The sequence below is a fragment of the Phyllobates terribilis genome, unplaced genomic scaffold (genome assembly GCF_046119375.1).
Source record: "Phyllobates terribilis strain yellow unplaced genomic scaffold, ASM4611937v1 Scaffold_7__3_contigs__length_470593459, whole genome shotgun sequence".
Taxonomy (NCBI): Eukaryota; Metazoa; Chordata; class Amphibia; order Anura; family Dendrobatidae; genus Phyllobates; species Phyllobates terribilis.
The window spans coordinates 13,840,441-13,863,584 of NW_027362767.1; the positions used below are offsets into that span (position 1 = coordinate 13,840,441).

Here is a 23,144-nt window from a genome sequence, read left to right on the forward strand (position 1 = left end):
GCTCTTGTGCTCAGTCTCCTCCTCTCTCCTCATAGATTGTAAGCTCTTGTGCTCAGTCTCCTCTCTCCTCATAGATTGTAAGCTCTTGTGCTCAGTCTCCTCCTCTCTCCTCATAGATTGTAAGCTCTTGTGCTCAGTCTCCTCTCTCCTCATAGATTGTAAGCTCTTGTGCTCAGTCTCCTCTCTCCTCATAGATTGTAAGCTCTTGTGCTCAGTCTCCTCCTCTCCTCAGACTGTAAGCTCTTGTGCTCAGTCTCCTCCTCTCTCCTCATAGATTGTAAGCTCTTGTGCTCAGTCTCCTCCTCTCTCCTCATAGATTGTAAGCTCTTGTGCTCAGTCTCCTCTCTCCTCATAGATTGTAAGCTCTTGTGCTCAGTCTCCTCCTCTCTCCTCATAGATTGTAAGCTCTTGTGCTCAGTCTCCTCCTCTCCTCAGATTGTAAGCTCTTGTGCTCAGTCTCCTCCTCTCTCCTCATAGATTGTAAGCTCTTGTGCTCAGTCTCCTCCTCTCCTCATAGATTGTAAGCTCTTGTGCTCAGTCTCCTCCTCTCCTCATAGATTGTAAGCTCTTGTGCTCAGTCTCCTCCTCTCCTCATAGATTGTAAGCTCCTGTGCTCAGTCTCCTCTCCTCATAGATTGTAAGCTCTTGTGCTCAGTCTCCTCCTCTCCTCATAGATTGTAAGCTCTTGTGCTCAGTCTCCACCTCTCCTCATAGATTGTAAGCTCTTGTGCTCAGTCTCCTCCTCTTCTCATAGATTGTAAGCTCTTGTGCTCAGTCTCCTCTCTCCTCATAGATTGTAAGCTCTTGTGCTCAGTCTCCTCCTCTCCTCATAGATTGTAAGCTCTTGTGCTCAGTCTCCTCCTCTCCTCATAGATTGTAAGCTCTTGTGCTCAGTCTCCTCCTCTCCTCATAGATTGTAAGCTCTTGTGCTCAGTCTCCTCCTCTCCTCATAGATTGTAAGCTCTTGTGCTCAGTCTCCTCCTCTCCTCATAGATTGTAAGCTCTTGTGCTCAGTCTCCTCCTCTCCTCATAGATTGTAAGCTCTTGTGCTCAGTCTCCTCCTCTTCTCATAGATTGTAAGCTCTTGTGCTCAGTCTCCTCCTCTCCTCATAGATTGTAAGCTCTTGTGCTCAGTCTCCTCCTCTCCTCATAGATTGTAAGCTCTTGTGCTCAGTCTCCTCCTCTCCTCATAGATTGTAAGCTCTTGTGCTCAGTCTCCTCTCTCCTCATAGATTGTAAGCTCTTGTGCTCAGTCTCCTCCTCTCCTCATAGATTGTAAGCTCTTGTGCTCAGTCTCCTCCTCTCCTCATAGATTGTAAGCTCTTGTGCTCAGTCTCCTCCTCTCCTCATAGATTGTAAACTCTTGTGCTCAGTCTCCTCTCTCCTCATAGATTGTAAGCTCTTGTGCTCAGTCTCCTCTCCTCATAGATTGTAAGCTCTTGTGCTCAGTCTCCTCTCCTCATAGATTGTAAGCTCTTGTGCTCAGTCTCCTCTCCTCATAGATTGTAAGCTCTTGTGCTCAGTCTCCTCCTCTCCTCATAGATTGTAAGCTCCTGTGCTCAGTCTCCTCCTCTCCTCATAGATTGTAAGCTCTTGTGCTCAGTCTCCTCTCCTCATAGATTGTAAGCTCTTGTGCTCAGTCTCCTCCTCTTCTCATAGATTGTAAGCTCTTGTGCTCAGTCTCCTCTCTCCTCATAGATTGTAAGCTCTTGTGCTCAGTCTCCTTCTCTCCTCATAGATTGTAAGCTCTTGTGCTCAGTCTCCCCCTCTCCTCATAGATTGTAAGCTCTTGTGCTCAGTCTCCCCCTCTCCTCATAGATTGTAAGCTCTTGTGCTCAGTCTCCTCTCTCCTCATAGATTGTAAGCTCTTGTGCTCAGTCTCCTCCTCTCCTCATAGATTGTAAGCTCTTGTGCTCAGTCTCCTCTCCTCATAGATTGTAAGCTCCTGTGCTCAGTCTCCTCTCCTCATAGATTGTAAGCTCTTGTGCTCAGTCTCCTCTCCTCATAGATTGTAAGCTCCTGTGCTCAATCTCCTCCTCTCCTCATAGATTGTAAGCTCCTGTGCTCAGTCTCCTCTCCTCATAGATTGTAAGCTCTTGTGCTCAGTCTCCTCCTCTTCTCATAGATTGTAAGCTCTTGTGCTCAGTCTCCTCCTCTCCTCATAGATTGTAAGCTCTTGTGCTCAGTCTCCTCCTCTCCTCATAGATTGTAAGCTCTTGTGCTCAGTCTCCTCCTCTCCTCAGATTGTAAGCTCTTGTGCTCAGTCTCCTCTCTCCTCATAGATTGTAAGCTCTTGTGCTCAGTCTCCTTCTCTCCTCATAGATTGTAAGCTCTTGTGCTCAGTCTCCCCCTCTCCTCATAGATTGTAAGCTCTTGTGCTCAGTCTCCTCCTCTCTCCTCATAGATTGTAAGCTCTTGTGCTCAGTCTCCTCTCTCCTCATAGATTGTAAGCTCTTGTGCTCAGTGTCCTCCTCTCCTCATAGATTGTAAGCTCTTGTGCTCAGTCTCCCCCTCTCCTCAGATTGTAAGCTCTTGTGCTCAGTGTCCTCCTCTCCTCATAGATTGTAAGCTCTTGTGCTCAGTGTCCTCCTCTCCTCATAGATTGTAAGCTCTTGTGCTCAGTGTCCTCCTCTCCTCATAGATTGTAAGCTCCTGTGCTCAGTCTCCTCCTCTCCTCTCCTCATAGATTGTAAGCTCTTGTGCTCAGTCTCCTCTCTCCTCATAGATTGTAAGCTCCTGTGCTCAGTCTCCTCTCTTCTCATAGATTGTAAGCTCTTGTGCTCAGTCTCCTCCTCTCCTCATAGATTGTAAGCTCTTGTGCTCAGTCTCCTCCTCTCCTCATAGATTGTAAGCTCTTGTGCTCAGTCTCCTCTCTCCTCATAGATTGTAAGCTCTTGTGCTCAGTCTCCTCTCTCCTCATAGATTGTAAGCTCTTGTGCTCAGTCTCCTCTCTCCTCATAGATTGTAAGCTCCTGTGCTCAGTCTCCTCTCTCCTCATAGATTGTAAGCTCTTGTGCTCAGTCTCCTCCTCTCCTCATAGATTGTAAGCTCTTGTGCTCAGTCTCCTCCTCTCCTCATAGATTGTAAGCTCTTGTGCTCAGTCTCCTCTCTCCTCATAGATTGTAAGCTCCTGTGCTCAGTCTCCTCTCCTCATAGATTGTAAGCTCTTGTGCTCAGTCTCTTCTCCTCATAGATTGTAAGCTCTTATGCTCAGTCTCCTCATAGATTGTAAGCTCTTGTGCTCAGTCTCCTCCTCTCCTCATAGATTGTAAGCTCTTATGCTCAGTCTCCTCATAGATTGTAAGCTCTTGTGCTCAGTCTCCTCCTCTCCTCATAGATTGTAAGCTCTTGTGCTCAGTGCACTGTCCTGTGGATTATGTGCCGCTATACACTGATTATGTCCTCCCGCCATTACTCCAGTTAGCCCTATTACTCCCCCTAGAGGTGGAGCCGTTTATGTACCTCAAATCCTTTGGTCTTGGCCGCACTCCAGAACTGCTCGAAGTGCCGCACGCGGTCGTGGATGCTGTCCAGTATGATGAAGGGGAAGAAGCCGTCATCCAGGGTCTTCTTGAAGGTCTTTAACATGCCGCAGCGGTACGACTCCTCCATCTCCGGTTCATATTCGTACTCCATGACCTCGGGGAACACAAGGAGCCGGCGTCACACATAGCTGACACCTCCACATGATGCGTGCACCTCTCGTTCTACACATACCTTTTTTATCACTTTCTTGCCAGATTCTGGATCTTTCTCCACCTTCTCCACCTCAGTCATGAAATAGTCATCAAGGCTCAGGACTCGAGGAGCAGAACCTCCATATTCCACCTCTTTATCCTGGAGGTGAATGAACAGTATGGGGGCGGTGAGTGACGAGGACAGAAAACCACAGACATGACCTGTCCGGGCACTACACCTGGCCTCACCCTGATCAGCTTGGCTACGTGCGTCTTCCCACTTCCGGGCAAACCTCTCATGATAACGACGATCTAAAGAAGAGATGGCACAAGCATTAAGATGCCCGAAGAGACAAGGTGAAAGACTGGGTGATGAGGAAGGAACGCTCACCCGGTCAGGTCTGTTCCCACGGCCCGGCTTCTTCAGGAGGTCATCCACATTTTTGGTCTCTGGTTTTTTCTCGGGTGGAGGCACAGGCACAGGAGGCGGCAGCACCGGCCTCTCCTCTGGGTAAGGCCTGCGAGTCGCTGTAAGAAGACAGAAGATTATTTCATAGTCCATCCGCCATATGGACAAGTCATGGAAGAGCAGACACTTTCTAACCGCCAAATGCAGGTGGGGCCGCCTCAAAAGATGAGCGCTCCGGCTTCCTCTCATAGGAGGGTTTGTCAGAAGCACTGCGACGATTTGTGGTCTCCTTATCGCGGTAAGAGGACGACCTAAAGGAAGAGCAGATGTGAGCAGCGAGACAACCAGACAGCAGAGCGACTGTCCACCAACTCTTACCTCTCCTCCCGTGAGTGACGATCAAAGCGCTCTCTGTCATGGTCTCCTCTGTCCCTGTGACTATCCAAGCGATCACGGTCTCTTTCACGCTCTCGCTCGTATCCCCGACGGTCCAGGTGTTTATTGCCTTGCCTTTCAAAATAAGGATCCCGGTCCCTGAGGTCCCGATCATAGCAATCAATCAAGTAATCTGGAGGCAAAGGTGGGAGTGATGGCGGCAGCTACTACAGAGCACGTCACAGCTGCTCACGGCGGGGGGGATTTTCACGGGAAGCCTGGGGTGGATTATACCTGGAGGTTTAGGAATGCTGACCCCACAGGCAGGTGCGGGGGCGACTCTTGCGTGGACTGACACCCCTTGTGCTGCTGATGGAGCAGTTTCCTTAAAAGATTTTTTCTACTAATTCGTAGGGAAAAAAAAATCTGAAGCTGAAAAGCAGTCGAACATTGCTAGTGTGGGAAGGGTTAAAAGCAGATTTGGGGCAAAATCCTCAAGTGGAGCTTGTTAATCTTTTTTGGGGTTTCTTAAAGGGGTTGTCAACTCCAAGTCTGCAGTCAGTGTGTCATACAAGTGTGCGGAGCGAGGCCGCACCGACTGGCCGGTGGTGTGTAACACATACTTACCCTCCGGTCCCGGGTCAGAAACCAGCTAATCCCTGCATAGTGCCTGCGCTGGGGCGGGGATTCATAAGTGACTGCAGACTTATCCATTTGGACCAGACAACCCCTTAACCCCTTACTTACCGGTGCCGTATTAGTACGCATATTTGCGTACTGCCCGTTCAGTGAGCGCTGCTGCGCTGAGCCCGCACTGAACCGAGCACATGTCAGCTGAGTCTTACAGCTGACATGTGCCCGCAACAGCCGCGGGTGGAATCGCAATCCACCCGCAGCTGTTAACATGTTAAATGCCGCTGTCAATCTCCAACAGCGGCATTTAACGCGCGCTTCCGGGTAGCGCGTCATAAGCCCCGCCCACCGGCGACCCCGTCACGTGATCGCGGGTCACCGATGACAACCCGGGGTCTGCAGCAGACGCCTGTGGTTGTCATGATCTTGTCGCTATGAGCGCCACCTAGTGGTTGGCGCTCATAGCACAGGACCATTTCTGCTGCTTGCAGGGGACCTGCTGGTCCCCTGTATGTAGCAGAGGCGATCGGACAGTTGCTGCTTCTAGTCTCCTATGGAGAGTATAGAAGCATGCAAAAAGTAAAAAAAAAAAAGTTTTTAAAAATATAAAAAAAAAATAAAAAAAATATAAAAGTTTAAATCACCCCCCTTTCGCCCCATTCAAAATAAAATATATAAAAAAAACCCTACATACACATTTGGTATCGCCGCGTTCAGAATCGCCCGATCTATCAATATAAAAAAAGAATTAATCCGATCGGTAAACGGCGTAACGAGAAAAAAATTCTAAACGCCAGAATTACGTTTTTTGGTCGCTGCAAAATTGCAATAAGGGGCGATCAAAACATCGGATCTACCCCAAATGTTATCAATAAAAACGTCAGCCCGGTGCGCAAAAAATAAGCCATCACCCAGCCCCAGATCACGAAAAATGGAGACGCTACGGGTCTTAGAAAATGGCGCTATTTTTATTTATTTATTTTTTTTACCATATTTTGGAATTTTTTTTCACCACTTAAATATAAAAGAACCTATACATGTTTGGTGTCTATGAACTCGTAATGACCTGTAGAATGAGAAGGGCAGGTCAGTTTTAGCATTCAGTGAACGTGGTAAAAAAAAAAAAACACAACTGTGGTATTGCACTTTTTTTGCAATTTTACCGCACTTGGAATTTTTTTCCCGTTTTCCCGTACAGGATATGGTAAAACTAGTAATGGCGTTGAAAAGTACAACTCGTCCCGCAAAAAATAAGCCCTCACATGGCCATATTAACCAAAAAATAAAAACGCTATGGCTCTGGGAACAAGGGGAGCAAAAACGAAAATGCAAAAACGGAAAATGCTCCGGGGCTTAAGGGGTTAAAGAAAGTAACAGGAAAATCTGCTGCGAATCTGAGTGTGGACTTGGATTTCTAAAGTAGATCCTGCTGGATTCCATCGACTCGAGAACATCTGTCCTCAGTTATGAACGCGGATGCCAGCGTGAATAGAGACCTCACCAGGACTCAAAAGTTGGTGAGAAGTCCATGGGTCACTTGATAACTTGCTGATCGCTAGGGGCAGTGACTGGACCCCGTTCCATTGTGTACGGGGCTGCTGGAGGCCGGCGTGCCCAGCTGTCCTCCGTATCAGACAATAGAGCAGTGGTCGCGAGTAGCGATCACGTGATGCTGCCCATGTCACGAGGACGCTCGCAGCGAGGAACGCCACCATCCAGCGAGGTAAGCCTACACTTTATTTCTTGCGGCACTTAGGGATATTGATAAAGGCATTCTCCAGCAGTGGACAATCTAATAATGAAAGTAAAGCGCTAACGACAAGACGACCAACAGCTAAAAGAACAAGTCCATGTACATGAACGCACGGACTGGAACTCGCCTTATGGGATATCCGCTGGCCACAATTAGTACCAGAGTTATGGCACTGACCGGTATAGCAGGTCTCATACCTGTAGGAAATGAAGAACTTCCTCTCTCCAGGGCAGGCTCAGGCAAGACTACTCTCTCACCATAGGGCATCTGTTCCACTTTCCCCACTGTGAGGTCTAGCACAGAGAAAAGAGAAAAAACTAATAGCACGAGGACTTGATGTGACAGACAGTAAAGGACAAGGAGCCCTCACCTCTACCATGTGCATAGTCCACGGTCTGCTGGATTCCTGGCAGTTTGGACCCCACAGGAAGGTTAGCAGACTGACCAGCTTGTCTTTCTTCATCCCACAATCCACTGAAAGAGTCTTCATCCCAGTGCTCTGCAGCCCCCCTCACAGATGAGGCAAGCATGGAGGTCGAAGCCCCCTCCACTTCATCCAAAGAGCCTGGAGGCATCTGAAAGCAAAGCCCCAACATTACACACGTACATCAGATTAGGGCCGGTGAGGGCAATCCGACGGATTAAACATCGGCAGCATGTGCAGCGCCAGCTCACCTGTAACACCTCTGGCTGAGGAGCTGGTACGGGCTTCAGGGCATCAGATGGATTGGAACTGCTGAAAAAATTCTTCAGATTATCCAGTTGTTCCTTCTGCTCCCTGAGGATGAGGAGGACATCGGATTATAAGGACCTCACCCGTCATCTCTCCAGCATTTAGCCAGCGCAGGAGAAGAAGAGCGATTACACAGACTATCGGGGTCAGGGACACCCGCATCCGTTCTTACATAGACAAATATAATCTGGGGAATCTGCAGAGCGGAAGGACTTAGCCTGTACATGATCTTGGGGTAATTCTGACCTCACATTCATTACAGCCGGAAAGTCACTAAAAAGTACAAAGTGGGTCTCAAACTAAAGCAAAAGCTAAACGATTCTGAAGGCGGTCGTCCACATCCACCGCTAGTAACAACCCACCACACAACTTAACTCACCGAAGCATTTTCAGCTCTTGAGCGGCCTTCAGTATGATCTCATGCTGCCTTTCGCTCAGTGCGACCACTCCATGGCCAGCAGGTTCAGAGTCCGGTCCTGTGGACTGAGTTGGAAGTACATTCAACCCTTCACTCATTGCTCTATCAGATGGAAACCATTGCTTATCTCTGGGTTCTGGATTTGGTCTTTCTTGAAACTCATTGCACTTTCTGTCCTTGCGCCATAAAGGAACTTCAGAGTATTCCCGTATCCTAAGCTCCTTTCGTTCATGAAAATCTCTGTCCGCCAGATTTCTGTCTAGCCTCCATCTTTCTTCCCGGTAGTTGTCAAGAGGTGGAAGAGGAGGCAACGAAGAACGTGGCTGAACAGGGGAGAAAGGACGATGTGGTGATATAGACCTCCGGGAAGGCAGCCAGTCTCTCTCCCTATGAGGAACATCAGGATCTACAGGGATTCTGGGAAAATCTTCAACATCATCTTCAACATCATCTTCATCATCATCAAGTAAGTAACGTCTTTCTGATCTTTCGTAATAGCCTTCACGGTCTGAGCTGCTCTCCCGAAGCCAAGGGTCACACCTAACATCACGAGGCAAGGGTGGAACGGGCACTGGGAGTCGATCATCCCTGAAATATGGGTCTCTAGAATACTCTGGTTCTCCATCACGCCAGTATCGATCCCTTTCCCAATTCTCACTTCTTAGCTCTTCACCAGGAGGGTCTCTCCTTCCATCATTTAATAAAGGATCTAAATACCTTTCCCTCTCAAAAAGCATTGGTTCTCCACGGAACTTCTCACGATCAAATGGCGGCATGTTATCTGGACCTTCTCTGAACTGTACTTTATCTCCTAAAAATGGGTCCCTAGGCTCAAAATCTCTCTCAATGGGAAAATCCATTACATCACGACTTCCTGGTCGGGGAGGGAGCCTATCACGAATGAATCCCTTTGATCGCCCTCTGGACGAATTAATATATCTGGGATCACTATTCCCTCTCCTTGGACCTTCAAGCGAAAAGTCACTAGCATAATACTGTGGCTCACTGGAAAGCTCATAGTCTCTATAATTACTCGGTCGTGCCTCCTCAGGGTGTAGATGACTTTCAGCATTGTCCATTTCTGCATTCGTAAAACGTTGCCTCACATAGCCTCGATGACCTTCTGGACCAGGCATCCTGGTGAACGGCTTTCTCTCCAAGAAATGTTCGCGGTCTGAGGGCATTTCAGGTTCAGTTTCTGATTTCCCAAGATCAGCCCCTTTATAAAAAAATTGCGCTCTTGGATCTACATCGATAGGCTGCTCATACACAGAGTCCTCATCTGGAGGAACGTCTGAGCTGAAATCATCAGAAACAGGAGGATGAAAGGTAACTGGCCTCACAGGCGGAGGCATTCTAGGTGTACCAAGTCTAACAGGGCGAGCTGCTCTGACTTGTCCAGGTCCGACATGGGGAATACCTTGCCTAATGGAGGGAGAAGCCCAAGGAAAACTAGGCCTAGCAGGTGGAGGTGGCCTAGGGACTCCAGTTCTGACAGGGGGTGAGGCTCGGGGAACAAGAGGTCTAATTGGAGGAGGTCCCCGAAGTGCTCCTGACCGGACAGGAACAGCAGTCTGAGGAAGTCCAGGCCTGAAAGGAAGAGTTGTCTGAGGGGCTATAGGTCTAACGGAAGGAACAACTTGAGCTCCAAATGTGACAGGAGTGACAACATGGGGGGCGCCAGGTCTGATGGAAGGAGCCGGAGAGGCAGCGGACTGAGAAGAGAAAGGTTTTTGAGGGACACTCCTAGCAGGAGCCGGAGGGCCAGAACAGTTATCAGGGGACATTTGGGTCCCATCTGGATTTGCCAGAGAAGTTGGATTAGTGATCAGAACCCGGGGGGCATTGGGTATTTCAGCCTCCAGGCTGGGAACCCTTGAATTGCTTGAAGCAGGCTCTTTTGGGGAATGAATAGCAGGTGATTCTTGGAGCGCACTTAACTTCACCGCATTCTTCATTGTAGCATCAGAGACGGGATCCATTTTTGTGTCAGGACCAGGCAGGGACTTTTCTGACGACTGAGCAGACTGCATTGTAGGAAAGGTCTTAGTTTTATGGAGACTGGAATTGGTAGTCTCTGCAGCTTTCTGTCCTACAGGAGAAGCTGGTCGGGCCACCTGCGATGCTGCTGGGACTGCAGAGATAATTTCTTTATTAAGGGAGCGATCCTTTAACGTCTTTTCACAGTTTTCCATCCCCGCACGGAGATCAGTTATCTCAGAGTCAGCACTAAGTACCTGACTACCCACCGTGAACGGGCTGAGGAACGGTGCAGGTAGCGTTGTGGGGGTATTTTGCTCATCAGCTTTTATTTTCACATCAAGAGGGGTTTCTTTTCCAACCCTGTTGTCGAGAGGTAAGCTCTGACTGCTCTGCTGGTCCTCAGGAGCAAAGCCAAACGTTCCCCACTGCCCTCCACCCATGGCATCACGATCAACCTGTCTATTCCATCGCTCATCCACATGTACCTCTTTATCTGCATGATCACTCACGGGCAGCGGAGGCCTAACCTCTGCCATTTCATCTTTAGATTGCCATTCTGGTCTATCTGAGCCCTTATATGGGGCCCTTTTACCTGCCCAACCATCCTGAGAACTATTTACATCAAACCTTTCACGTTCCTCAGAGAAGCCCCATTTTACACGAGAGGTGCTGTCACTTTCAAACTGACCTATTGTGGGGCGAGCTTCTAAACCTCTAAATCTGTCTGGAGGGAGACTAGGACCACCAAAACGGTTTCTGGGTGTTGGGAAACTAGTGCCTTCATAAAGATGTTTAGGTTGATCATCAGGACTGCTGAATTGATCTCTATGTCCAACCTCTGCTCCACCAAGCCTGTCTCTTGGAAGTCCCTCAGAACTGCTAAATCGTTGACTGAAGCCCGCTGGGCCGATAAACCTACTACGTTGCGGTTCACCAGGAAATCTAGCTCTTCCACGGGGAGGCATCTCTGGAGCACCAAACCTGAAGCGATTTGGACCATGGAATGGAGTAAACTTGTCTAGTGGCGGTCCCTCACTATTTCTAGTAGCACCATCATCACTATAAAGGTCTGGAGTATTCTCTGTAATGCTCCACCTGTCTCTATTGGGACCAAACCAACTGTCACGTGGAGAGTCTGAAGCACTCCAGCCGTAGCCTTGAGGGTCTCCCCATTTATTACCCATGTCATCCCTTTGGCTATCTGGCCTGTCAGGTTGAGAGGTTTCATGTTTCTCTCTCATGTCCCTTGGGAACGCATCGGCCCTCTCTAAACCCTGCCTAGCTGGAGTATCACCAATGCCTTCAGGAGACTCCATGACATCTACATTTTCCTGAGATCTGCTTGACCCAGCACTGAAACAGTTGTCTTTCACGTCCCATTTGTCTCTAGCAGTCTTGCCCCAGCTGCTTTCTGTGGGACGGTCCCATGTCTGCGGCTCTTCTGGCTGGTCCCATCTGTTTGCAGACACATGACGCTGCTCGTCCCATGTTTTTCCAGTAAGCCCTCCCTGACCCTTGTCCCATTTGTCTGGCTCTCTCTGCCCTCGCTCCCGTGTTTGTTTGTGTGGAGTCGGTATCTGGAGAGCGGGCTCGGAGCTCTGCACGGGTCCGTCACCATCTCCTGGGTCCGGTGCACATTCAGCATGCTGCTCTGGGGTGGACGCCGGCTTCTGAGCTTGGAAGGCATCAGTAGCAGAAGTGAAACTTTGGCCCTGAAAACGCTGTCCTCCCAGAAGTGGACGAGCATCACGAAAACCAAGTGGACCCCTCGGTCCAGAAAACCTGCCTCCTTGAGGAGCAGAAAATCTTGGAGTCTCAAAACCTGGAATAGGAAATCTGGGATGACAAAAAAAAAACAAAAAAAAAGTTAGATCAGATATAATATAATATATATATACACACACACACACCGGCAGTGTCACACCCATCAGGTACATACAGATATCGGCCACCTCACCTGGGTCCGGCCATGGTCATAGGGAGGCTGGTCTGGGGAACAGAGGGTGCGGTTTCCTTCTCCGTTCGCCTTGATGGACTGGATGGAAATATTGAAGGTTTGGCGTCGTCCTTGGGATCGGGGCGGTTCTCTGCTGACTGCGAGCTGCTGACATGGGCGATTGGTTTCTGGGCAGGGAAAGATGTGGAGTTGTTGGCCAGAGCGGCGAACGAGGAGGACTTTGCATTCTTCAGAGCTTGCTGGGCCTGGTAGGAGAGTCCGGAGGGAGGAGCTTTATCCTCTGGGGTCTCCACCTTCACAGGTGTATGGGCAGAGGAGTCGGCCCCGGGCGGTGGCAGATGGCCGACGGTGGAGCCAGTCATCTCTGGTAGTGGAGGCACCTCAGCGGTGCTCATGTTGTCGGGTGGTAAAGGGGGCTGCACGGCTTCCATGGATGCAGTGTTACCAGGTGGTGGAGGGGGAGGGGCACTTGGTGCAGGAGGCAATAGTGGTGCAGACACTGGGGGCAGAGGGGGAGCAGCTTCACTGAAAGCTGGCGCAGTAGGTAAGGGCGGAGGGGGAACCGTGCTATACATTGGAGGTCCAGGTGCAGAAAACAGAGACGGAATGTTTATTCCCGGGGGTACCGCAGGGGGCACAGCGGGGGGCATGACTGCAGAGTATGCTGGGTACTGAGGAGGAACCACAGCAAGGTAATGGCTTCCCCCATATTGCTGCTTCAACCCTTTCAGAGAGGTCACCTTGTCTTTGAGCTGAGATTTTGTGGCTTTCATGTGCGCCTGCCATGATGTCCACTGCACGTGGTAGTCCTGCAGCTGGTCCTTGTGGGCGTACGTCTGGAGCAGCTCCTGCCACTTCTTAAACTGACTCTCCCACTCCTGGTGAAGTGGAAGAAACTGCTTCTGCTGCATCTCGTGGTGCTGGAGCTGCACCTCCACCGTCATGGCCTGCAAGGAAGCAGAGGCAGTGAGCACTAGACACAGCCGGAGCCCCGAGCCGCCACCCCGAGCAGTCACCTTAAGGGGGACGCCCTGAGCCGCCACCCCGAGCAGTCACCTTAAGGGGGACGCCCTGAGCCGCCACCCCGAGCAGTCACCTTAAGGGGGCCCAGAGCCGCCACCCTGATAGGGACCCCGAGCAGTCACCTTAAGGGGGGCCCCAAGCCGCCAGCGTGAGCAGTCACCCCAAGGGGGTCCGTCACTTTACAGCTACAACTGCTGATGCTTAGTGGAAACAGTCAGCAAGCTGAAAGGCTTAGGGCAAACTAATTAATGCCATTAATTAAAATGTTAGATGACAACAGCTTTTCCTGACATTTAGTGTCACCATTATCCCCAATTAATCGGCGTTAACTGCATCAGAAAGAGCAGCAAAGGTAAGGACCGCGTCTCCTCCTGCCCCTTCCGGGTATGTGGAGGGGGAGGAGCAGAGCCCCCGGGAAGGGAGGAGACGTGGAAGGGAAGGAGCAGAGCCCTCGGGGGGGGATGTGGATGGAGACGTGGAGGGGGGAGAGGAGCAGAGCCCCCGGGGGGAAGTGGGTGGAGATGTGGAGGGGGAGGAGTGGAGCAGAGCCCCCGGGGGGAAGTGGGTGGAGATAAGGAGGGGGGGGAGAGGAGCAGAGCCCCCGGGGGGAGTGGGGAGAGGAGCAGAGCCCCCGGGGGGAGTGGGGAGAGGAGCAGAGCCCCCGGGGGGAGTGGGGAGAGGAGCAGAGCCCCCGGGGGGAAGTGGGTGGAGATGTGGAGGGGGAGGAGTGGAGCAGAGCCCCCGGGGGGAAGTGGGTGGAGATGTGGAGGGGGAGGAGTGGAGCAGAGCCCCCGGGGGGAGAGGGGAGACGTGGAGGGGGGAGAGGAGCAGAGCCCCCGGGGGGAGTGGGGAGAGGAGCAGAGCCCCCGGGGGGAGTGGGGAGACGTGGAGGGGGGAGAGGAGCAGAGCCCCCGGGGGGAGACGTGGAGGGGGGGAGAGGAGCAGAGCCCCCGGGGGGAGACGTGGAGGGGGGAGAGGAGCAGAGCCCCCGGGGGGAGACGTGGAGGGGGGAGAGGAGCAGAGCCCCCGGGGGGAGACGTGGAGGGGGGAGAGGTGGAGGGGGGAGAGGAGCAGAGCCCCCGGGGGGAGTGGGGAGACGTGGAGGGGGGAGAGGAGCAGAGCCCCCGGGGGGAGTGGGGAGACGTGGAGGGGGGAGAGGAGCAGAGCCCCCGGGGGGAGTGGGGAGACGTGGCGGGGGGAGAGGGGGCAAAGCGCCCGGGGGGAGACGTGGCGGGGGATGAGCAGAGCCACCGGGGGGAGAGGGGAGACGTAGAGGGGGGAGAGGAGCAGAGCCCCCGGGGGGAGAGGGGAGACGTGGCGGGGGGAGAGGGGCAAAGCGCCTGGGGGGAAATGGGAAACGTGGCGGGGGATGAGCAGAGCAACCGGGGGGAGAGGGGAGACGTGGAGGGGGGAGAGGAGCAGAGCCCCCGGGGGGAGAGGGGCAAAGCGCCCGGGGGGAGAGGGGAGACGTGGCGGGGGATGAGCAGAGCCACCGGGGGGAGAGGGGAGACGTGGAGGGGGGAGAGGAGCAGAGCCCCCGGGGGGAGAGGGGAGATGTGGCGGGGGGAGAGGGGAGACGTGGAGGGGGAGAGGAGCAGAGCGCCCGGAGGGAGAGGGGAGACGTGGAGGGGGAGAGGAGCAGAGCCCCCGGGTGACCTGTGCCAGAACTTGGCCTCTGCAGACACTATGGCGCTGATGAAGTTTTGCTATTATACTGCCATGTATAATATCAGCAAAACAAAGGAAAAGTGCGATCGCTTCCATATTAGTAGAGATCATACTGGTGAAGCGAGGTGCGGCGGGTCCCAGGACTTACAGCGAGGTGCGGGGGCTCTGCCAGCAGCTGTTGGTACCGCTGGAGCAGCTGCTGTAATGTGCCGTGTTTCTGGATGATTCCCTGATACTGGAAACCCAAGCGATGCTGCTCGTGCTGCTGCCAGTGCGCGGCCGCTTCCTGCAGGGTCTTCAGCCTCTGCGCCTGCTCCGGGTCCTCCGTCAGGTTCATGCTCGGCTGCAAATACAAAACCAGGATAATGAGGGACTGGGGCGGGGGCTGGTGACCCCACTGGCGGGGGCTGGTGACCCCACTGGCGGGGGCTGGTGACCCCACTGGCGGGGGCTGGTGACCCCACTGGCGGGGGCTGGTGACCCCACTGGCGGGGGCTGGTGACCCCACTGGCGGGGGCTGGTGACCCCACTGGCGGGGGCTGGTGACCCCACTGGCGGGGGCTGGTGACCCCACTGGCGGGGGCGGGGGCTGGCGACCCCACTGGCGGGGGCGGGGGCTGGCGACCCCACCGGCGTATGAAGGAGTGGGCGAGAGAAGACGACCCAAGAACAATGAGCACCTATAGAAGAGGAGACCCAAGGATTGTAAAACATGGAGGCTCACATACAGATCAGGTAGGGGCTGTACTAAAATATAAGTTAAATCATATAATCAAAAGAGCCATGAGGTCAAACACAACATAGAAACCAAAATGACCATCACCTCTCAGAATAGGGTTACTATGATTAAATATCCTTTTTACCCATTGAATTACTGGTAGATGACAGATTGTTGTTAATTCTTCTTATTACATCTATCTCACTGCGCGCTGAGTGCTGCCCCCTATAGTCAGATCCAGGTCAGGCCCCTCATATCCCCTCACGGCAAGATTGTTACTAATAATTCTTATTACATATATCTAAACTATTTATTTTACTCCCTTATATAGCGCCATTAATTCCACAGTACTTTACAGACATCATCATCACTGTCCCCATTGGGGCTCACAATCTAGATTCCCTATCAGTCTGTGGAGTGTGGGAAGAAACTGGAGGAAACCCACGCAAACACAGGGAGAACAAACTCCTTGTAGATGTCCTTAGTGGGATTTGAACCCAGGACCCCAGCGCTGCAAGGCTGCAGTGCTAACCACTGAGCCAATGTGCTGCCCTATATACAGCACCGTGCTAACCACTGAGCCAATGTGCTGCCCTATATACAGCACCGTGCTAACCACTGAGCCAATGTGCTGCCCTATATACAGCACCGTGCTAACCACTGAGCCAATGTGCTGCCCTATATACAGCACCGTGCTAACCACTGAGCCAATGTGCTGCCCTATATACAGCACCGTGCTAACCACTGAGCCAATGTGCTGCCCTATATACAGCACCGTGCTAACCACTGAGCGACCGTGCAGCCCTATATACAGCACCGTGCTAACCACTGAGCGACCGTGCAGCCCTATATACAGCACCGTGCTAACCACTGGGCCACCGTGCCGCCCTATATACAGCACCGTGCTAACCACTGAGCCACCGTGCCGCCCTATATACAGCACCGTGCTAACCACTGAGCCACCGTGCTGCCCTATATACAGGACCGTGCTAACCACTGAGCCACCGTGCCACCTTATACTGTCATCTACCAGTAATTCAATGACTAAAAAGAATCTTTGACCCTACTCAGAGAGGTGACGGTCATTTTGGTTTCTATGTTGTGTGTGTTTGAGCCATTAGTTATATGTTAGTACACCCCCCACCCTGCTCCACATTAATGGATGACATCACATACAGATCACAGCGCTGTCTGCCATTTAACACCAATGGTGGCAAAATTACCGCGGCGTCCTGTGCAGGGGGCGGGACCTCATCCAGTGGGGGTGGCTCCAGGTGAGGAGGGGGTGGAGCATAGGCAGCAGACGGATGTGCACCGCCCTGCGGGGATGGGGGCGGAGCATAGGCAGCAGACGGATGTGCACCGCCCTGCGGGGATGGGGGCGGAGCATAGGCAGCAGACGGATGTGCACCGCCCTGCGGGGATTCGGCATCCGGCGCCATCATCTCCTTTGCAGCTTTCTTTGCTTTCTGCTGAAGACTCAGTAAATGCTGCTGATAATAAAACTGCTGCTGATCCTGCAACGGGAAAGCGGGTGAGGAACAGCATGGCATAGAAATTATAAAATAATATAATATATACACATATATACACAAACACACACGCCCGGCACTGTGTGTGTGTACGAGTACACTGCTCAAAAACATAAAGGGACCCCTGAAATCCCCCTCCTAGATCTGAATGAATGAAATCTTCTCATTGAATACTTTGTTCTGTAGAAGCTGAATGTGCTGACAACAAAATCACCCAAAAATCATCAATGGAAATCACATTTATTAACCAATGGAGGCCTGGAAGTGGAGTCACCCCCAAAATTAAAGTGGAAAAACACACTACAGGGTGATCCAACTCTGATGTAATGTCCTTAAAACAAGTCAAAATGAGTCTCAGTATTGTGTGTGGCCTCCACGTGCCTGTATGACCTCCCTACAACGCCTGGGCATGCTCCTGATGAGGCTCAGTATTGTGTGTGGCCTCCACGTGCCTGTATGACCTCCCTACAACACCTGGGCATGCTCCTGATGAGGCTGAGTATTGTGTGTGGCCTCCACGTGCCTGTATGACCTCCCTACAACGCCTGGGCATGCTCCTGATGAGGGTGAGTATTGTGTGTGGCCTCCACGTGCCTGTATGACCTCCCTACAACGCCTGGGCATGCTCCTGATGAGGCTGAGTATTGTGTGTGGCCTCCACGTGCCTGTATGACCTCCCTACAACGCCTGGGCATGCTCCTGATGAGGCTGAGTATTGTGTCTGGCCTCCACGTGCCTGTATGACCTCCCTACAACGCCTGGGCATGCTCCTGATGAGGCTGAGTATTGTGTGCGGCCTCCACGTGCCTGTATGACCTCCCTACAACGCCTGGGCATGCTCCTGATGAGGCTGAGTATTGTGTGTGGCCTCCACGTGCCTGTATGACCTCCCTACAACGCCTGGGCATGCTCCTGATGAGGCTGAGTATTGTGTGTGGCCTCCACGAGCCTGTATGACCTCCCTACAACGCCTGGGCATGCTCCTGATGAGGCTGAGTATTGTGTGTGGCCTCCACGTGCCTGTATGACCTCCCTACAACGCCTGGGCATGCTCCTGATGAGGCTGAGTATTGTGTGTGGCCTCCACGTGCCTGTATGACCTCCCTACACACTGTGTATACATATATATCTCTCCCCCCTCGCCCTGCACACTGTGTATACATATATATCTCTCCCCCCTCGCGTTGCACACTGTGTATACATATATATCTCTCCCCCCTCGCCCTGCACACTGTGTATACATATATATCTCTCCCCCCTCGCCCTGCACACTGTGTATACATATATATCTCTCCCCCCTCGCCCTGCACACTGTGTATACATATATATATCTCGCCCCCCTCGCCCTGCACACTGTGTATACATATATATATCTCGCCCCTCGCCCTACACACTGTGTATACATATATATCTCTCCCCCCCTCGCCCTGCACACTGTGTATACATATATATCTCTCCCCCCCTCGCCCTGCACACTGTGTATACATATATATCTCTCCCCCTCGCCCTGCACACTGTGTATACATATATATCTCTCCCCCCCTCGCCCTGCACACTGTGTATACATATATATCTCCCCCCCCCTCGCCCTGCACACTGTGTATACATATATATCTCGCCCCTCGCCCTACACACTGTGTATACATATATATCTCTCCCCCCCTCGCCCTGCACACTGTGTATACATATATATCTCCCCCCCCCTCGCCCTGCACACTGTGTATACATATATATCTCTCCCCCTCGCCCTGCACACTGTGTATACATATATATCTCCCCCCCCTCGCCCTGCACACTGTGTATACATATATATCTCTCCCCCTCGCCCTGCACACTGTGTATACATATATATCTCTCCCCCTCGCCCTGCACACTGTGTATACATATATATCTCCCCCCCCCTCGGCCTGCACACTGTGTATACATATATATCTCTCCCCCTCGCCCTGCACACTGTGTATACATATATATCTCTCCCCCCTCGCCCTGCACACTGTGTATACATATATATCTCTCCCTGCACACTGTGTATACATATATATCTCCCCCCCCTCGCCCTGCACACTGTGTATACATATCTATCTCTCCCCCTCGCCCTGCACACTGTGTATACATATATATCTCCCCCCCCCTCGCCCTGCACACTGTGTATACATATATATCTCTCCCCTCGCCCTGCACACTGTGTATACATATATATCTCTCCCCCCTCGCCCTGCACACTGTGTATACATATATATCTCTCCCTGCACACTGTGTATACATATATCTCTCCCCCCCCTCGCCCTGCACACTGTGTATACATATATATCTCCCCCCCTCGCCCTGCACACTGTGTATACATATATATCTCCCCCCCCTCGCCCTGCACACTGTGTATACATATATATCTCTCCCCCTCGCCCTGCACACTGTGTATACATATATATCTCCCCCCCCCTCGGCCTGCACACTGTGTATACATATATATCTCTCCCCCCTCGCCCTGCACACTGTGGTATACATATATATCTCTCCCCCCTCGCCCTGCACACTGTGTATACATATATATCTCCCCCCCCTCGCCCTGCACACTGTGTATACATATATATCTCTCCCCCTCGCCCTGCACACTGTGTATACATATATATCTCCCCCCCCCCTCGGCCTGCACACTGTGTATACATATATATCTCTCCCCCCTCGCCCTGCACACTGTGTATACATATAATCTCTCCCCCCTCGCCCTGCACACTGTGTATACATATATATCTCTCCTGCACACTGTGTATACATATATATCTCCCCCCCCCTCGCCCTGCACACTGTGTATACATATATATCTCTCCCTGCACACTGTGTATACATATATATCTCCCCCCCTCGGCCTGCACACTGTGTATACATATATATCTCCCCCCCCTCGCCCTGCACACTGTGTATACATATCTATCTCTCCCCCCTCGCCCTGCACACTGTGTATACATATCTATCTCTTCATCTCTCCCCCTCGCCCTGCACACTGTGTATACATATATATCTCTCCCCCCTCGCCCTGCACACTGTGTATACATATATATCTCCCCCCCCTCGCCCTGCACACTGTGTATACATATCTATCTCTCCCCCCTCGCCCTGCACTGTGTATACATATATATCTCCCCCCCCTCGCCCTGCACACTGTGTATACATATCTATCTCCCCTCCCCCCTCGCCCTGCACACTGTGTATACATATATATCTCTCCCCCCTCGCCCTGCACACTGTGTATACATATTATCTCCCCCCCTCGGCCTGCACACTGTGTATACATATATATCTCCCCCCCCCTCGCCCTGCACACTGTGTATACATATATATCTCTCCCCCCCTCGCCCTGCACACTGTGTATACATATATATCTCTCCCCCCTCGCCCTGCACACTGTGTATACATATATATCTCTCCCCCCTCGCCCTGCACACTGTGTATACATATATATCCTCTCCCTGCACACTGTGTATACATATATATCTCTCCCCCCTCGCCCTGCACACTGTGTATACATATATATCTCTCCCCCCTCGCCTGCACACTGTGTATACATATATATCTCTCCTGCACACTGTGTATACATATATATCTCCCCCCCCTCGCCCTGCACACTGTGTATACATATATATATCTCCCCCCTCGCCCTGCACACTGTGTATACATGTATATCTCTCCCCCCTCGCCCTGCACACTGTGTATACATATATATATCTCCCCCTCGCCCTGCACACTGTGTATACATATCTATCTCTCCTCCCTCGCCCTGCACACTGTGTATACATATCTATCTCTCCACCCTCGCCCTGCCACACTGTGTATACATATCTATCTCTCCACCCTCGCCCTGCACACTGTGTATACATATATATCTCTCCCCCCTCGCACCTGCACACTGTGTATACATATATATCTCTCCCCCCTCGCACCTGCACACTGTGTATACATATATATCCCTCCCCCCTCGCCCTGCACACTGTGTATACATATATATCTCTCCCCCCTCGCCCTGCACACTGTGTATACATATATATCTCCCCCCCTCGCCCTGCACACTGTGTATACATATATATCTCTCCCCCCTCGCCCTGCACACTGTGTATACATATATATCTCTCCCTGCACACTGTGTATACATATATATCTCCCCCCCCTCGCCCTGCACACTGTGTATACATATAATCTCTCCCCCTCGCCCTGCACACTGTGTTACATATATATCTCTCCCCCTCGCCCTGCACACTGTGTATACATATCTATATCTCCCCCCTCGCCCTGCACACTGTGTATACATATATATCTCTCACTGCACACTGTGTATACATATATATCTCCCCCCCTCGCCCTGCACACTGTGTATATCATATCTCTCCCCCCTCGCCCTGCACACTGTGTATACATATATATCTCTCCCCCCTCGCCCTGCACACTGTGTATACATATATATCTCTCCCTGCACACTGTGTATACATATATATCTCCCCCCCCTCGCCCTGCCACACTGTGTATACATATATATCTCTCCCCCCTCGCCCTGCACACTGTGTATACATATATATCCTCTCATATATATCTCCCCCCCTCGCCCTGCACACTGTGTATACATATATATCTCCCCCCCTCGCCCTGCACACTGTGTATACATATATATCTCCCCCCCTCGCCCTGCACACTGTGTATACATATATATCTCTCCTCCCCCCTCGCCCTGCACACTGTGTATACATATATATCTCTCCTGCACACTGTGTATACATATATATATCTCTCCCCCCTCGCCCTGCACTGTGTATACATATATATCTCTCCACCCTCGCCCTGCACACTGTGTATACATATATATATCTCTCCACCCTCGCCCTGCACACTGTGTATACATATATATATCTCTCCCCCCTCGCCCTGCACTGTGTATACATATATATCTTCTCTCCCTGCACACTGTGTATACATATATATATCTCTCCCCCCTCGCCCTGCACACTGTGTATACATATATATCTCTCCCCCCTCGCCCTGCACACTGTGTATACATATATATCTCTTCCCTGCACACTGTGTATACATATATATATCTCGCCCTGCACACTGTGTATACATATATATCTCTCCCCCTCGCGTTGCACACTGTGTATACATATATATCTCTCCCCCCTCGCCCTGCACACTGTGTATACATAATATCTCTCCCCCCTCGCCCTGCACACTGTGTATACATATATATCTCTCCCCCCTCGCCCTGCACACTGTGTATACATATATATATCTCTCCCCCCTCGCCCTGCACACTGTGTATACATATATATATCTCGCCCCTCGCCCTACACACTGTGTATACATATATATATCTCCCCCCCCTCGCCCTGCACACTGTGTATACATATATATCTCCCCCCCTCGCCCTGCACACTGTGTATACATATATATCTCCCCCCCTCGCCCTGCACACTGTGTATACATATATATCTCCCCCCCTCGCCCTGCACACTGTGTATACATATATATCTCCCCCCCTCGCCCTGCACACTGTTTATACATATATATCTCTCCCCCCTCGCCCTGCACACAGTGTATACATATATATATCTCTCCACCCTCGCCCTGCACACTGTGTATACATTATATCTCTCCCCCCTCGCCCTGCACACTGTGTATACATATATATCTCTCCCCTGCACACTGTGTATACATATATATATCTCTCCCCCCTCGCCCTAGCACACTGTGTATACATATATATTCTCCCCCCCCTCGCCCTACACACTGTGTATACATATATATATCTCCCCCCCCCTCGCCTGCACACTGTGTATACATATATATCTCCCCCCCTCGCCCTGCACACTGTGTATACATATATATATCTCCCCCCCTCGCCCTGCACACTGTGTATACATATATATAATCTCCCCCCCCCTCGCCCTGCACACTGTGTATACATATATATCTCCCCCCCTCGCCCTGCACACTGTGTATACATATATATCTCTCCCTGCACACTGTGTATACATATATATATCTGTCCCCCTCGCCCTGCACACTGTGTATACATAATATCTCTCCCCACTCGCCCTGCACACTGTGTATACATATATATATATATATCTCCCCCCCCTCGCCCTGCACACTGTGTATACATATATATCTCCCCCCCCTCGCCCTGCACACTGTGTATACATATATATATATCATCCCCCCCCCTCGCCCTGCACCACTGTGTATACATAATATCTCCCCCCCCCTCGCCCTGCACACT

The 23,144-nt window shown here is 51.5% G+C and overlaps 1 protein-coding gene across 1 annotated transcript in view; it reads right to left on the reverse strand.

Moving 5' to 3' along the window:
* The window catches only part of YLPM1 (YLP motif containing 1), a 65,413-nt gene that overhangs the window by 31,930 nt on the left and 10,339 nt on the right, over positions 1 to 23,144 (reverse strand). Inside the window, 13 exon segments of the mRNA XM_073638169.1 lie at positions 3,463 to 3,639; positions 3,718 to 3,837; positions 3,927 to 3,989; positions 4,069 to 4,205; positions 4,282 to 4,397; positions 4,465 to 4,654; positions 7,045 to 7,140; positions 7,218 to 7,422; positions 7,523 to 7,625; positions 7,960 to 11,817; positions 11,939 to 12,885; positions 14,778 to 14,972; positions 16,571 to 16,864. Of these exon segments, the coding sequence (XP_073494270.1) occupies positions 3,463 to 3,639; positions 3,718 to 3,837; positions 3,927 to 3,989; positions 4,069 to 4,205; positions 4,282 to 4,397; positions 4,465 to 4,654; positions 7,045 to 7,140; positions 7,218 to 7,422; positions 7,523 to 7,625; positions 7,960 to 11,817; positions 11,939 to 12,885; positions 14,778 to 14,972; positions 16,571 to 16,864 (6,501 nt within the window).